General features: G+C 40.5%; 1 protein-coding gene across 1 annotated transcript in view; it reads right to left on the reverse strand.

Moving 5' to 3' along the window:
- Positions 1–18,058, reverse strand: part of fancc (FA complementation group C) — a 35,983-nt gene that overhangs the window by 7,693 nt on the left and 10,232 nt on the right. The window contains 9 exon segments of the mRNA XM_034118757.1: positions 292–391; positions 544–599; positions 5,880–6,036; positions 6,156–6,320; positions 6,887–6,951; positions 7,040–7,147; positions 12,012–12,098; positions 13,798–13,892; positions 14,043–14,130. Of these exon segments, the coding sequence (XP_033974648.1) occupies positions 292–391; positions 544–599; positions 5,880–6,036; positions 6,156–6,320; positions 6,887–6,951; positions 7,040–7,147; positions 12,012–12,098; positions 13,798–13,892; positions 14,043–14,130 (921 nt within the window).

The following is an 18,058-nucleotide window of genomic DNA, read 5'->3' on the forward strand; positions in this document are numbered from 1 at the left end:
TAGTAGTGTTTTTGTACTCCCAGCTAAGATGGTAAATACGAATAAATAGACAGCTTTGTAAAGTTGAAAGTTTGCTACAGTAGATGCAGTCATATATGAAGTAATAAAGAGGAACATGTTGTAATTCCTTGGTCATCAAATTTAGCGGCATTTTTATTAAAACAATGTCTGCTCTTGTAACCACAGTTGGCTTCATGATTTTGGATTTCAATCTAATTGTTAGAATTGAAATTGTCCAAATAAATATTTAAGTCTGACTTTCACATATTTTGCAGGAAACTTGAGGAATACCTTATGCTGCAGTAGAGCCCGTTCCCTGAAGAAACAGCTGGAAAAGGTTTGGATGAGATACTTGACGGACTCATTCCCTTCAGCTTGCTTAAGGAAGGATCTGTCGGACACACACGCCATTATTGGGAATGCCACTGCAGTACGTCAACAAACATTCAGAAATACACACTTTATCAGGCCAGAACATGATACTAAAAGCCTTTAACACTTAGCACACATACAGTAGCCTCAAAATGACACACCAACTCTCACCTGAAGATGTCGTTCACAACCAGAAATATGGAGCAGTGTTGAGCACAGGCTTTAGGCTGAAACACACAAAAAACTCAATTTAAAAAATGTTGTAGAATTTGCTGCAATTTTCTTTGTGTTGCTTCAAAGATATTTAAATGTTATGTTGACAGTACAAAAGTATAGAAAAAAGTTGATGATAACCACATGATAATCTATTTCACTAATCCATTCTATTAATTTAAAGGTCCCATGTCATGCTTTTCCGGTTATTACCCGTCCCCTTGTGTGTTATGTAGCTTTTTATGCATGTAAACGGTCTGGAGAGTCAAAGACCCTCAAAGTACACCCTGTAGCGAGTAAAACTCTAACACAGAAAAGACCTGTCTATGCTGCCCCAAAACGCCTCTTTGGAGATTTTTCTTTTTCCATTTGTTTCTTCCGGGAACCTCGTGACGTAACGAGTACCCCATGGACCAATTGGTCCAAATGGACCAATCCGCGGAGCCGTTACGTTACGTCCGCGGAGCTGTTACGTTAAGTCCAAATGGACCAATCCGCAGACTTCCTCACACACACACACTCAATCTTTTCTCAGCTGCAGCCCCGCGGATTTCTCAGCCTGAGACGGCGGGACACGGCGAGGCTGTGAGTCTGTGTGTAAGCACACACACAGACTCACAGCCAGGCTGCGGGTGTGTGTGTGTGTGTTCGGGCTGGTTTCGGGCTGGGTTTCGCTGTGTCTCGCTGTCTCGCCGACCCGGAAACCACACCAGTAAGCCAGCTCACACTGTCCGCTCCTCGCAGCAGCAAGCCTCGCAACGTCCCGCCAACACGGCACCCAGACCCCACGCAGCATTCTCATCTGTTTGTCATTACTGGTGTCATTTTCTGGTTGCTAACAAACGCCATTGTAACACATAATCACTGATGTTCCGCTGTAACGGTGGTGGACTCATCAGAACAGAGTGGGCGAGCTGACCAATCAGAGCACAGTGGGCTCATAGGGAGGGGGGGGCAGGAGCTCCAACAAGCCGTGTAGGACAGAGAGTGAATACACATACTATACAGAGATGCTGTATGAGAAACCAATGTGAGTTTGGAAAATTGCACAATATAAATCTATTCTAGTATACCTCAACAATGGAATTATGATCAGTAGAAATGGCCATGACATGGGACCTTTAACCAAATTGCAATATTAACTTACGATATATGACCACTGGATGTCACTGTTGCATCATCTATACACCCCCATTGAGCCACTGTTCCCCCTTGTTCTCACTCTCTCCTCATTAACCACTCAGTTCTTCCTTCACACACCCACACACTCACTCTCTCATCTCTGCCTAATGCACATTCATCATGTGTTTTAGATTTAACACATTCTAAAACGCCCCAGTGCAAACATTTAATAGCTGTACTCTCCACGTCAGCCTCTCTCTACACGTTTATATTAGTTGTAGTCCCCAATTAGTCTCACTTTCTCCCTGAACACTCCTATAAGGATATATTCTTCATCATAAGAGCAGCATATGTAGTTAAAGAGCACCACAATCATACATGTATATGTTTTCTATTTGTTTGAATCACATACAGCACATTTTAAACCTGCCATCTGTGTCATCAGTTAATAATGGAGTACAGCGTCTATTAAATGATAAATGGACTGTACTTAAATGGATTTACTTATCCAGTCTTTACGAGTCACCATTCACCCTTTCACACCTCATTCACACACAGCAGTGCCACTTGCTCTAGGAAGCTAACATTCACTCGCATTCATACACAGTTGGCCATGCCATTGGGAACAACTCATGGTTAAGTAGCTTGCCCAAGGACACATCGACATATTGACTGCATTGGCTTAGATCGAACCAACAACCTTCTGGTTGAAAGATCACCGCAGCCACAGTTGCCCACTATTAAAAAGCATTCAGTACATCAAAGCCGAAAATGACCATAAAACCCGTTTCTGTAAAGAGGCGTTTAAGATTTGTTTCCTCCTCCTGTCAAGGCACACATGTACCTCCAAATGTAATGAAAAGGGCCAGGGTAACAGACCAGAGACTAAGTGAGGTCAATCAGTACGAACAGCCCCACCCAGTGTTTATATGGCGTCATTACAATAATCCAACACTAATCAAGTGCTTTCATCCTCAATTGTGCCATGTCTGTTTCTTTGTTGTCTTTGCACAGCATCAATCAAACAAAACGTGCCGTGCATGTTACTGTTTAGTTTGGAATCCGCAATACGTTGGCCTGCGTTTTATGTGTGTCAGTGTGATCCTGCGTATGTGGCTTTCATGCCAGCATGCATGCGTGTGTGCAGACTGCCATAGTTGCCCCTACTGAAAACAGATGGGTTTTCTGAGCATCCTCCTCCATAACTTACCACTAATATTTCAAGGGGGGTCAATTACAGCACACAACAAACATCTTCGTTGGCAGGAAGGCCCAGGATGTGAGTGTTTATTGTTATTGGGTCTGTGTCTCTCATTAGATCACAGAGCGGTGGGACCAGCCAAAATGAGGAATGTGAGCATAATTTCATGTTTCCCATTTTTGATTGCAGTTTAAACAAGTGAGTGAAAGGGAGAAGAGAGGAGACACAAGGCAGTCAGCTCGTACGCCTCTCACTTTTTGTGTGGCTCTTGCACACATGCACACCAACAGAGACAGACAGGCCTCTGATCCAAACAACCTGAAGGCTAAGTGAAACCTAAACGTATGCCTCCCACCCTCTTTACGCCTGACACGCTATACCAGATGCAATATCATAAACAGAGCATGGCGGCTGGAGGCATGAGAGTGTATGTTTATATGTGTGTCAGGGCTCGCATGCACACATGTGCGTGTGAACTAGCAAGGTGATAAAAACAGAGGTGGATCAGAGATGGATGAGAGGGTAAACAAATAGTTCCATCGCAGGACAGAGAAGTAAACAGCCAACATGTCTGTCACACACACACACACACACACACACACACACACACACACACACACACACACACACACACACACACACACACACACACACACACACACACACACACACACACACACACACACACACACACACACACACACACACACACACACACACACACACACACACACACACACACACACACACACACACACACACACAAACACATCACACACACACACACACACACCACACCACACTCACACACACACCACTACCACACACACCACACACCCCCACACCACACAACTACACACCACAACACAACACACACCACACACACGCACCACACCACACACACCACACACCACACACCACACTTCACTTTTTTATACAGAAACCATCTCTCTCTTATACTGACTCTTCAATTGACATGCAGGCATATTCCTGTACATTTGTGTGTTAGGCAGTTCATACAAAACATGTACACCAATGTGTTCCAATCTATCCTAACTTTTGTTGGATAGTCTTCTTAAACTGAAAACGTTTGTGCATTCTAGCCTGATATATATACACAGCTCAAGTGACCATCACTCGGGGAAACACAGGAGTGACACAACTTACAATTTTGCCTAAGTTAACATGAGGCAATAGACAGGTAAGTTCTTGTTTTGTTGATGTTTTTAAAACTCCCAAAAGGCACAGGCAATCAGTAACCTAGGTAAATAGGACTCCATTCATAACTGTACGCACAAGGTATTGTATTTCTTGGCACAGATGTTTGGCATAAACAATTTGTAGGAAACATGTCCAAATAGATTACCCTCCTACCCTCCACTCCATTTGTACATCTTGCCCACCAGGTGAATAATTACTTTATAGATAGGTCTAGATTTTAAAGTGTTTTGTCTGAGGTTTATGGAATTGTGTAGTTTTAGTGACACATGTAATCATTTAATTGTCATCCTTGCTTCTCAGACTGGCTGCATAATATGTCTGTGCGATTATATGTCTATGAGCATGTTCCAAATTATTATGGGATAAAAAGCAGCCACTGGAGGCCAAGTTAAAAGAACACAAAACACTGCTGGTATTTTCTGATTGCATTGTAGTAATGAGGACATTATCTTGAACAACACCATAACAACCTATAAATGAGAAATGACTTGTTACTTTTGAACAAGGCATGGTTTTAAGTAATATAAAGTGAGTAGGCCAAGGTCTCAAGTGACAGAGAGTTCAGTAAAGCTGCGTAGCCCAGGCCAAATTATGTGATATGCCGTTTAGAGCTAGCCAAATGATGTGAGATTCATGCAGAGCTTAGCCAAATGGCATGAGTTAGCCAGGCAAAAACAGTCAATAAAGATCCACCGGAAAAAAACAATGGAACGCTTCCAAGAACTATGCATACAAAAACATTACAAATGCCATACCTCAAAATAAATGAGCAGGCCTTATATTCAAGCTATTTGGTTTCACAGTTTACAGAGCAGTTCAATATGGAGCTAAAAACACATGGAGTGTGGAATGATTTCTGATGTGAGACTCTGTAATTCAGGGCAGATGAGTCAAACTATGTAAATAACAAACCCATTTAACAACAGCAATATGTCACCAATGTACGAACAATGCCGCTAATTCATGCAGCAGAAAATGCCACAGCACAATGACATAATAATCTACACATTTCTCTCCAACTCTAACTGTGAAGATCAAACTAGAACATCATTGGTTACTCGACAGCAGTATCACAAGTTGATGGTATGCTTAAGAAGCACTCTCACGATCAAATAACAATTCCAGGTCCACAAAAACTTTTCAGTATACTTTGGTCTTTTGCCTGGTTCTCAAAAACCAACTCCTTCCCACAACGATATTGGAGGAAAAAAAGGTCAAAAATATACTTTAAATCTTGGGTTCCACTACACACTTACCTAGAAATCACTTGTAAAAACCAGATTTGAAAAAGAATCGGACATTTCACCTATTTCATCCACCATTGTCATGATAAGTGGGAGACTATTCATAAAATGTATTCATCAGTATTTTTCCACCCCAGCAAAAATGTCTAACAATAACAAAGACCCAGTTTCTCAAAAGAGAAATTCACTCTCATGTCTTTTTCATTTCATTGCAAACTGAATACCTTTTGCTTATGGACTGTTGAACAAAACAAGCAATTTCAAGATGTCGCCTCATGCTCTGGTAAAGCACGATGCAGCAATATCTGACACCGTTTGGCCATTTATACTCTAAATGAGAAAATCAGCAGATTTATTCATTAGAAAAACAATTGTAGCCCTAAACAAAATTAGTATCATAATTGAAACATGTTTTGTGCAAATCAGATCACATCTATCGCAGAAACGCATGCCTTTATGGTTTTTAAGTTAGGATTTTGAGTCCTCATAACAAAAGAAGTACCCACCAGCAAGGACTGTGCCAGTTGCCGCTTCAGCTCCTGTGGTGTGTACCCTGTGTCGGGGAGAACACACTCCAGCAAACTGAGCACTGCCTCCTCCAGACTGGACAGGCTATGATACCACAGAGAGACTACTTCCTGCTCCTCCAATAACACGCATTTTCTGAAAGAAAACAGCACCTAATTATATAACATCTGAAATATTCCAAAAAGGATTAATCTAATACAGTAAATCAATAGTAAAACTTATTGAAAACATATTTTACAGCAGGAACTCCCTACCTGGAGTAGGCAGAGGTCAGAGCGTCCAGGAAGTCTTGACTGAGTGCTGCCCTGACACAAGTTGCTGGCTGCTGCAACAGAGCTCTGATGAGAGGAGCCGCCTCGGGGAGAGAGATCAGGGGGACACAAGCCTCTGACGCTGCCAGAAGGTTGTCACACGAACACCTGCATCGAGACAAAATCTGCATTATCTGAAATTCTAATCAATGACCTGCAAAGAAAAAGTGTCATATCATCTCAAGATTCAAGGCTTTTATTGTCATTTGTACATAGCTACAGTGTAGTTATGTCGATGAAAATCTTAGGTCACAGGCTCCTCCAACAGTGCAAAATAATAAAACATATAAAATAGTGCAAGTAAATACAAATCTTATTATGTTAAGATTTTACTTTAATTCTGACAAATTGCATACCACTCTGCATGCCAGCAATAACGTAAGTGGGGAAGACTTTTTCATCAGCGACTAGTTTTATAATGTGGATATTTTTCATAAAGAAGTCCCTAAAACGTGTCTGCTTGGTAAATGTAAGGATTCACTTCTTTCTGATTTTGTCTGTAGGACAGCCAAACAAGATATGTGAACACTTTAAAATGGGCTGTTGAAAACATGATAATTTCCCCCCCACTATTTCTTGATTTTTATAGACCGAAAAATGATTCAAGAAAGGAATCAGCAGATTAATCAACTAGGAAAATAACTGTTACAGCTCTGGTTACTTCTGTGTTATACCTGTGATTAATGTCGACCAAAGAACTGCAGCTCTTCCCAATGTTTTCCTGCAGCATTGCCACCATCTGAAATGAAGGAATTAGTACTGCTTTAATAACATACATAAAGTATCAACAAAGGCACAAATAAGCCAATAAAAATAAAGGCAAATACCTTCCTAAGTACTTTGACATGGTACTCTTTAGGTGGTACACCCGTTCGCTTCATTAATGCCTGCGCTGCAGCATCGTCTTCTTCTGTGGCGAGCTGACACAGCACCTTCTGCGGAAAGTCGGGCAACATAATGTGTAGCTGATTATTTGTACTTTATGTGTATATCTATAACATTAGACAAGACTTTAATACAATCTGCACAAACCCCAAGACCCTTGACATCAAAGCTAATTAGTTACTGTAAAATAGGATGACTCTGGTGGCGTCACATCATTTGAACCACATGAGTGGAGAAAAGGCATCCCAGTAAGTGAGAATGTATGGACAGCATATGAGCAGCTTCAGAAATGAGCATTCTTTGTTACAGAGGGCCTTGGTGTTTTACAAGCATTTTTCAGAAGGGGCCTCATCATACACTGATAAAACTAGACTAATAAACTCCCCTGATTCTCGTCTGTGAAGAAAAAGCTAATCATAACTAGAAAATGCATTTCCTGCAGAAAATGCGTGCGAATGCTGTAAACTGTGAACATTTGTTGCTGAATTTAGCAGAAAATGCAGAAAAAGCTGAATATGTTATTAGCTGAATGGTCTCTGTAGCTGCTTTTAGCTACAGAAACCAAGTAAGTGTGTTGCTGAACTGAGCGGAGAAATGCAGAAAAGTGAAATGATTTGAATCAAAATTGTTAAAGCTCAAATGCATTGCAATGACTTTGTTGAAAACTTGAAAGTGAAATGTTAAACTGGAAGAGTAGGAAAAATAGTGAAGAAGCTTAATATTTAAAAGAAAAGGTTTAAAAAAGGTATAAACAACTAAATGTATAGCCTCAATGTCCTGAAATAGCTGAATAATGTAATAGTCAGGGGTGCACATAACTTTCTCAGTGAGGTACTCAGATGAGTACCAGGAGTCAGTGTTTGGTACTCCAACTACTGGCCCCACGTAAAGTTATGTGATGAAGCCCTCTGTGTCGCGAACGCCGCCGCCGACGGGGGGTGCTGAGCGTGCAGAATGTGCACAGGGGAGTCTCCCTCCACAGCCGGTTGGTGTAATTTTGGCACAATTCCATTGTACAGACCGACGTTAACAGCAGCCCCGTCTGTGCACACGGAGACCGACTCTGTCGGCCAGTGATCTAAGCGCCTTCTGGAAAAGCTTCACAAGTACGTCGCTACGCAAAGGAGCTTAGTGACACAAGTGACGGTACGCATTTCAGATTTTTGCCGTACCTGCGTACCAGTTATGTGCACCCCTGGTAATAGTTGAATGGTTTCTGTAGCTGAAAGTAGGCTGAAGGAGTTAGATATTAAATGTAAGTAGTAGTGAATTACTGTGTATTAAGAAGAGAAAAGAAAGTAAAAACACTTTGAAAAGCAGCAGAATATTTTAACTGCAAACGTTTGAACTAAAACCATACGTCACCAATAATGTATAAAATATGTGGAACATGTTGAAGTCAGTATGAAGTCTCCATCAGAGAGAAAATAATAGGCTGAGACAGTCTGTGGGTGTTTCTCAATCGCGAGTGCGCTTGCTTGGTAGCACATGTCTGCCGAGCATCTTGCTTCAGAATCGAGTCAAGAATACTTCCTGGCATTCGGAAAACGAAGAGTGGAACACGCTAGCAAGTGTGCAGGTGTGCGTCATATGAGAGGCCCGCCTTACATCTTCCGCCACAGATTTGGGGAAATTGGTCTGTGCGCAAAGTATTGTGGCGATTTTAAGACCGCGGAGTCTACTCATGTGCAGCCTCGATATTTCTCCAAACGGAGTACGCCGGGCTCGGTAGAGTTCCAAGTATGCTGGAGATTGGAACAGTACTTCGGCGGCACTCGATGACGTAGTATGCTTGAAATAGTGGCTCTGAAGCAGCTTTACTCGAGATTGAGAAACACCCATTGTGTTTGTGTTTGAGGTGACGACGTTATCAAACACCTGTGTGTAAGCCCAGAGATCAAAGGTTACCATGGTGACGACGTTATCAAACACCTGTGTGCAGAGATCAAAGGTTACCATGGAGATGTGCAGTGAAAGGAGAGCCTTTCCATTGATCTGAATGAGAGATAAACCTCTTACATTTCTAACTATAGTTTAAAAACGATAGCTGATATCAGTAAAATGTCAACGTGTGCAGCATGTCAGGACCCTGAGGAGCGTCTGAGTCTGCTTTTTGTGTACTTTCGGGTCAATAATGTAGCATTTTTGGCAGATTTACTAAAGGTGTGCAGCTGCTGCTCTGACGAAAGATCAGGCTGAATTTACAATGGGCCTTAATTGAGACATATTGAAAGGTTTTGTCACTTCATGCCCTCAAGAGGCATTTTGTTTAATTTTTTGCTTAATTTTATTTTATTTTTCAACATAGGAGAGGTTTTCCTACAATTCAAGCATACAATTATGTCCAATGAGTGTAGGGTTTGGGAGTTATGGCAAGTTAAAAACTTTTTGTTAGGCGAATCTCAAGTTTTGAGATCAAAGCACTCTAGACTCAACGAGCTGCGCAATACACACTAATCTAAAGAAGGCCTCTTTACCAAGCTCCAAACTAAGTTAAATATCTCAAAAAGTGTAAAAGATATTAAAAATCTGAATAAGATTGTAATAGCTGAAGGTCTTGTGATCATTTTAAAGTTGGAATTAAGTCTCTAGCTGAAAGTATGTGGAAGGAGTAGCATTTGGCGCACGGTGTAGGTAAAAGAGGATTTGAAGGTTCCTCCCATTGAGTTACATGTTAAAAAAAGAGTTTAAAAAGCTGAATATTTCAAAAAGTATAAAATATTTGGAAAAAGTTGAAAGTTTCCCATCATGTACTGTTACAAGTTGGAAAGTGTGATCCAACAGAAACAGCCAAGGCCTCACATCTTCAGCACGCATCTGTTTTTACAACTCAAATGAACCGAAAACAGCAACAACCTCACCGCAAAGAGTAGACTAAAAAAGTACAAATCCTTTTGGACTGCAGATGAAAGACTATCAACGCAGGATGAGGAAAGACACATTGAGAAAGGCACAATATGTAAAAAAGGAAAAATAAGTGAAGTATAAAAAACGAAGGAGCACTGGAGCGCTGCTGGTGGAGCTGTGTGGTTTACTTGGCTGGGCTCTACAGCACGCTAAGATGCTTACCCTCCACATAGTCTCACAAAACAACCCCAATCACTACCATCTGAGCGCCCTCAAACTGCACATTGAGTACATACTGTACAAAACTAATCACACTTATCCCACAGTGGGTAAGAGAGGCACAGTGGGGCTGGGGGATAACAGAGGGAGGAAGGCTGGTGAGAAGGAATGGCAGAGAGGGACGGGAATGGCTACATTAAGAGCGGGAATAAAGGGTGTGGTCACCTGAGGATTGAATGAAGGGCAAATGTAATAGAAGGCACATACTTTAGGACAAAAGTCATCTCTCTTTCACAAAGCAACCAAGCTCGCTTTGGGGGCCTGGACATGTTGCTGCCATAGAAATTATCCCTCCATAAATCTAAAATTATAACTGAGGGTGTGGAAAAATGCACCAGGCAAAGAGTTGGGTTGGTTTTGATGGTTGCCTGTTAACAATTACTAAAGCCATGACTGAATTCTCCCAAAACCAATGTCTTAAGTATAGCCTCAGAGGGTCAGCAGAGACAAAATAGATTATTATATAAAATAATACAGAAAGCCAGGATTAGTCAAAAATAATGAATTTATAAGCAAATGTGCTCAAACTTAGTGCAGTGACAGAATGCATTAAAGAATAGAATTTTAAGAATGTTAAGTTATATTAAAGATCAATCTATCATCTTCTGACCACAGGAATATAAGGTATTTCAATATACATAAATAGATGGAGTTAACAAATGGAAAAATGGTTTTAAGTTCTACTACAAGTTCTCAGTGTTAATCGGCTTTTCCAATTCTGTGTACGTTAAAATGGGAACGAATCAATGGAATAAATTAACTAACTGTTCCGTACGGTTAGTGTATTTGTATCCACTCAAATTGATATCAAGACTCACAGGACAATGCTTAAAGTTTTTGGCAGCTAAGGAATATGAATAGCAGCTAACTCCACTCCACTGTATAACCACAGATTGACATTTTTATATTTCCCATGTAACTAATCAAACTGACTTAACAAAGACAATTAGAAATAAGAATATTTCACAAACTACTCCAAGTAAAAGAAAGAAACATAAAGGAAGAAATATAAATACTAATTCCAGGGAGTCAGATTTAAAAAAAGGATGCCACCCAAGAGAACAGAAAGATAAAGATGAAACATTATTTTCACAGACGTGTGAGCAGAGAGTTCAAAATGTGTTTTCAAACCATAAAGCTGCCACAGTAGCTCGAGGGCCAACCTGTGGTTCACCCTGTTTGAGTCATTCAAAATTAAGCTATCAAACCCATCCGTCCTCCAGGCCTCTAATATTACACTCTCATGCTTGACTTATCTGTCATCTCCCTCAAAGATCATGCCATGTTACTGCAGCACTGTGTGGTCCCCCTGCTAGGACAGGATGGAGCGAAAAGCAGTGATTGAATTAATGACTATCTAACATGGCCTGCAGCTATGTGGCTGTACCCAGCATCATCAAAACCGGTGAGAACACTTAGATGTGGAGAGGAGAGGCAGACAGGAGGGGGTAAGGGGAAGATGTCAGGGCGAGGGCAAAATACTCTCATAATTTAAGGAGAAAAATACATGTGGCCACTAACTGTATATACAGTAGCAGTGAAACACATGTTTTTGCACATATGCGAGCACATGCAGAAACGTACATAAACACAGTATTTAGGTGCCACTTAGCACCAGACCCTCAGTCTATATAGAGGAAGCAAGAAAACAATGTTGGGTAGCAAGATCAGACAGGGCTAACAGAAAACAGGCTGAAATCTGCGATGTAGGAGAGGCAGTTCAACACAACACAGACTCAGACGGAGACTCAGACAGAGAGACAGACCATCTCTGGCCTCAAACCATACATCTGCACTGCTCCCCCAGATGGGATGAGCCGTGGTGAATAGGTTGTTTTGTTTTTGTTTCCCGGCACTCTTGTCTTGGAGTGGAAGCTTATTAGGAGAATAAGAGAAGGAGAATTAGGAGAAGCTACAGAGTTGGTAATGAGTTCATTGTATTTGTGCCCTTTGATCACTTTCATCCTGTAATGTAAGTTTGAGTAGAGTGGACCCTGGGAACCCTTTAACTCTGACCGTCAGTGGTGTACCACAGACATAAAGCTACAATAACTAAGTCTATACAATGTTTAAATTACTTTTGAACACAAGCAGTTTTAAATGTTCATTGATGAATGCGATAACTATTTGAGAAGGAGTCTGTAGATAGGAAAACACTTTCACAGAGTTTGTCTCAGTCATTGGCCTATATTAATGTTTCTCCTGCTATTTGAGAAATCAATGCACAACATACTAATGTATTAATGCACAAAACCAAACCTAAACGTTCGCGGCCTGGAATCCTTTAATACCGTGATTTCCCCCTTGTATCAGTAATGGCTCTATATGCAATGATGAAGTAATTCATAAAAAGATTGAAGGTACACCAACATAAAAGCCAGGATATAACCCTAAATGTTTTCCTTGATTTGAAGGAAAAAATATATCAATGTCCTAATAATGCAAAATGCAATACACCATCACACTTACACATATGCACAATTATAAAGAGCAATATGCCCATAAAAAACACTTAATATTGACACAAAAACAACCATGCACATATGCACTCCACTTCCCCTCTCACAGGTCAAAGACCATCTGGCAAATTCAAGGTTTACTTTCAAGGCACTGCTTTAATTAGCAAGCTGTTTTATTGGATGAGAAATTAATCAAAAGAATACAAACACTGGCAAAAATGTGATGGTTCAACGCTGTTTATCATACGCCATCTGTTTGAACCTTCTCAGAGTTTAAAATTGCAGAATCTTTTTTTCCCTCTGTTCTCTCTCCCTACTTTGTGTGTTTGCGCCATGAAAACACAGTGAGCAGGATCAACTAACATAATATAAAAGCCGATCTCTCTATGGTGACAAGAGGCAGTGAAACAGTAAATTCTTTGCTTTCAAAAAGATTTTTATAGGTTCTGGGCACAAGACTAACAAATACTCAATCTAACTCATCATCATCTATGTCCCACTGCAGAGGAGACACAGAGGGCCGGGCGAAATAGAGCTTGTATTTAAAGTAAATTAGATCAAACATTTCTTCAGCAGCGCAAAGGAATTCAAAGACAGACTCTTTATAGTTTGTTGGAGTATTTGTTAAAGGGATGATAATAACTCTGTATGTCGAGTCTGTCAAGTACTAATCAGGACATATAGAGCAAAACAGATCAGGCATGAGAAAAGGATGGAAGATTGGAGAATATACTATAACAACTAAATAGTGTTATGATCGGACTGAACAGTCGATTAAATATTCTAAATATTTCCGTGTTTTCCTCTCCTATTCAAGCTTCACCATGAGAGTTTATGTTGTCTTCAGTCTCTGTGTACCCCCACCAGGTGGGTACATATGACCTAAACAAATCACAGCACGGATACATGCCTTTATCATAATTGACTGTAATACAGCTCAGCTATATAGGGCTTGGCAATAATTCAATATGATGATATAGCAACGTTCAATTAAATTGCATCACTATGAAATCAACCGTAACTGTACTTACATATTAAAACATGCTCACATTGTATATCTTATTAACTTCAGTACACTATTAACAGTACACAGATAGAGAAAAAGGACTCCATACCCGTATCCACTGATTTGCTTTTGTTTCCACAGCATCGCCTGGATGCTCCGAGTACAGTCCCCACAGACACTGAAACAACAGCCATCTCCCCGGAGCTGCAAACAGGAAGACACCATGGACGCTAGATCTCTAGTTCTATATAAGACCCTTTACACAGATTACAAGCATTACAGTGACTCATGCTAGTAAACAGACTATCATAAGTCCGCATTCCCAAATACAGAGGGAGTTACAGTTGCTCTCACCATCAGCAGTCACACAAGGGTTCCAGCAGAGTCGGCCAAGGAACTGGCCCAGGAGAGGCAGCCTCTTCATGGTCTCTGATGTGGAGCTCTGAGGGACACACAGAGACAACCACAGGCATGGGGATAATGAATGTAATGGTTCACATGTTCTTCATCTTGAATACTCTTATACCTTTGAGGCGCCTAGCTTCCACTAATAACTTAAGTAGGTTAGTTCTCTCTGAGTGGAAGGCACATACAGTAATGGGTTTTCTTTAATCTGGTGCATAATCAGACTCAACAAAGTGAAACTAATCCAAAAAGATTAAAATGACTTTATTGTTTCACTGTATTATAGGAGTTTGCAACACCTCACCTGTTACTTCCTCCTAGTTTATGCTTCCCACCTAGCAACCTTGTGCCACAACAACAAACATTAAAGATCACAGTTCTACTTAATGGCTGAGGAAATTGAATTGAAAAACAGGCACATCCGCAGGTGCAAAGGACATTACTCATGCATCAGCTTTGTTTCCCGTATGTTGGTACATTTGGTCATTACAACTATAGTTTGAATAGGGGCTTTAGTGGGGCTCTGGTTCAGAGGGTGCTATACCTGTGACAGTTTAAGTATTTGTGTGTCTGTGCTTGTTTATGCCGCTCAAACAACAGGCGATGGGATTTATTTCACCTCACAGCCAGTTAAATCATAAAGGTTTTAAGCATTTAAGGTTTTTAAGCCAGGGCCACACTGTATCTAAGAACTTGAATAGCCCTTAATCCTGACTTCTACACATTTGATTTGGGACAATATTAGATTACACTAGATTATACTTAAAGGGGACCTATCATGCAAAATGCACTTTTGTACGTCTGTTACACATGAATATGTGTCCCCGGTGTGTCAGGGAACTCACCAAGTGTCAGAAAACACAACCCTCTCTCTTTTCCTCCATACCCAAATCTCTAAAAACGGGGCTGCAACGGAGCTGATACAGATTTGAATTTTTCTGACGTCAGAAAAGGGGTGCTCCGCCTATATGGGCAACTCTCCACCTATCAGGGGAATGAGAGACCACTCGAAAGCGCTGGAGACGCTGTAGTACATATGCCAGGCCTGTAAGTGGCGCTATAGTCTTCCACAAAAGCAGCGAAGAAGACTCTATATAATAATATAAGAATAATACACGGAGGACGGAGCCTCTCTTTTCCTCCCCCTCTTCTGAGAGCCCAGCAGCTGATCTCAGAGCACGCTCCCCTCTCCTGCAGGGGGGCGTGGTCAGCTGCAGCTCATTTGCATTAAAGCTACGTCACAGAATCAGCCCTTGCAAAAACAGGGCTGAAAAAGAGCAAATAGAGCGAAATGAGGCATGGCTAAAATGCATGATCTGTTTGGTATTTTGAAAAAGAAACTTCACAGACATGTTTTATATAGGTATGGCCCTACAATATATTTTTCAAATATAGCATGATAGGTCCACTTTAAGGTTTGGAAATGTCCAATTATGTTAGGGACACTTATCAGCTCCAACTGATGAAAAAAAGAAGACTTGGTGCACAGTAACTTGAGTGTGACTGGATACCAAAAACAGCACAAACAAGGACCATGTGAAAAACAAGACTGCAGCTGGTTGTTTTTAGATATTTAAAACCAGATTCAAACAGAAGGTGATTACTAACACTTGTTTTCAACCCAGTTTTTACCACTGGGTTTAAAGACATTTCCCTATATTTAGTAGAGCTAAAATAATTTGGTGTCTATTAAGGATGGGAACGATTAATCGAATATTCAAAATGATTCAGGTTTTCGAATATGAGAATATGAGTTATGAATATTTTTATTGTAATTTTCTTTTTCTTTTCTTTTTTGGGAGGAGTGCCTAAGTTGATTACATATGATCAAATGGAATCATTCAATGTATACGACAGTGCCATAGCTAAGTGTGTTAGGTCTAAAGGTGTGTTTTGCTCCACTCACCGGTCCCTCACAGCGGGCAGAGCTGTGCCGATCTCTCTCTCGCGTCCGGTTATACTTCACTCGCGTTTATGTCCAAATCCATCAGATCTAGCTCTAGCTAATGATATGGCTGCTGCCCCTCCCTACACGCAGATCACGCAGACTCAACCCTCATCTTATGCCCAAATTCCAGCTGAGAGGGTCTTCTCTACAGCTGGCCTGATTGTGAATTGTCTCCGCACCCGCCTCTCCCCTGAGTAGACATGCTCATATTCTTAAACAAGAATGAGTATTGAATAGCTGCATTCTGTGCATAGGCCCTGTTATAGGTTGTTGATCTCTGTTGTAATAGGGTGACGTTACCCTAACCTGTTATGTTGTTCGTGTATGATCCCTCTTTAATTTAAAAACCAAGTTATGTTTTAAGCATGAAAGCTGTAGGCCTATAGCTGTCAACTGTTCAAACTGTGATCATCAGTTCAATACATTTAACAAATTCGACTTACATGTATTTATTATTATTATTATTTGGCAACATTTTTCCCACATTTTTTTTTTTTTATAGGATATGTACATTTCGGTTAACCGTTTTTTTGGGGGTCGAATATTCGAATATGCATTTGCTTTCAAATTCCCATCCTGTCTATAGTTTAAAATGGAAAATGTAGCATATTTGTCCAATATTATACAACTTTTTTTGTAATCTCCAGGGAACAACACAAAAACATAAAGTAAAGCTTTGGAGACTGAAACAAGTGCCTTCAGTCTGAAAGTGGACTTTTAAAAATGTTTTAAAAACTGAATAATAGTTCCAATCCACAGGTGTACCACAGCACTGCTGTTACTTTTCTTGGTTCGTAACAAGGGGTTGGACACATCTTCCTTACAATATGATGACTACAGTGGAATATATGTATATAGAGTAGATGAAAGGGGTGACGACGTATTACTTACATTTACAAGCATTTCTGCACGTGTGCAAGAATCATGCTTATGTGACATTACCAAATTAGTTGGTATTCAATCCCATATTTAAGTAGTATATCATACATTTCACCTTTGAGCCAATTAAACTATAGAGAAAAGCTTTGATGCAGAAGAAGGCCACACTAAGACATTTATCATGAGCCAGTTGAAATTAAAGCAGTGTGCTGTGGCTCAACCAAAGATGATTTGGCTTACATCACTGCCATGTACATACAGTGGAGTTTATGGTGTTGGGTGATCGGTTTCTCATGTGATCCTAGAGAGGGGAACAAGATGTACACTATTTTAAAATATCAACTATAGGTTTTATTGTGAGATTCAAAACATTTCCCTCCTCCAATACATCATTTTTCCGAAATAAGGTCCCATGGAGGTCCACCAGAAAGGGAGGGACTTCGGCTCTCTATAATGGAATGTTCATTTACAATAAGAATTGTTTTAATACTTTGTGACAGCAGAAATCACAACAGAAAGTAATTATCACTGGCTATCAGGGCCAAAATCCCTATCAAAGTCATTTTCTTTAATTATAAATAGGCTTGGGAACAATGTGTCTTGATTAGGCACAGATATCTCAGACAGAAGTGACTGATTATGTTCTAGCCAGGGAGGCAAATGGGACAAGTTTATAGGCAATGATGAAGAGAATAGTGAGAAAACACTTCTGTTCCTGACATCACTGAACCACAACCAGAGTAGCCATTGTCAAATAGCAAAGTTAGTATGGGGAGCAGAATCAAAATATATACACTTGATTGAGTGTTAAAGGTCCCCTATTATACTGTTTTTCATCAATATATGATAGGTCTCAGATCTATACAAAACATGTCTCTGAAGTGTTTGGCTCCAAATACTAAACAGATCATGCATTGTAGCATCCCATAAACCCCTCTGTTTCAGCCCTGTTTCAAAAGTGCTGATTCTCTGTCTGTTACTTTAGATGAAAATAAGGAGCCACTCCCCACGCCCCTCTGAGAGATATTTGGTTAAAAAGAACACAATGGTGCTCTAGGAGGAGATTCAGGTGATAAGGTGTGGGGGGGGGGGGTTACCTTGGTTGGTTATTGGCTAATGGTTACTGTTGGGGAATAAT

Source organism: Trematomus bernacchii, unplaced genomic scaffold, assembly GCF_902827165.1.
Source record: "Trematomus bernacchii unplaced genomic scaffold, fTreBer1.1, whole genome shotgun sequence".
In the NCBI taxonomy this organism is placed as follows: domain Eukaryota; kingdom Metazoa; phylum Chordata; class Actinopteri; order Perciformes; family Nototheniidae; genus Trematomus; species Trematomus bernacchii.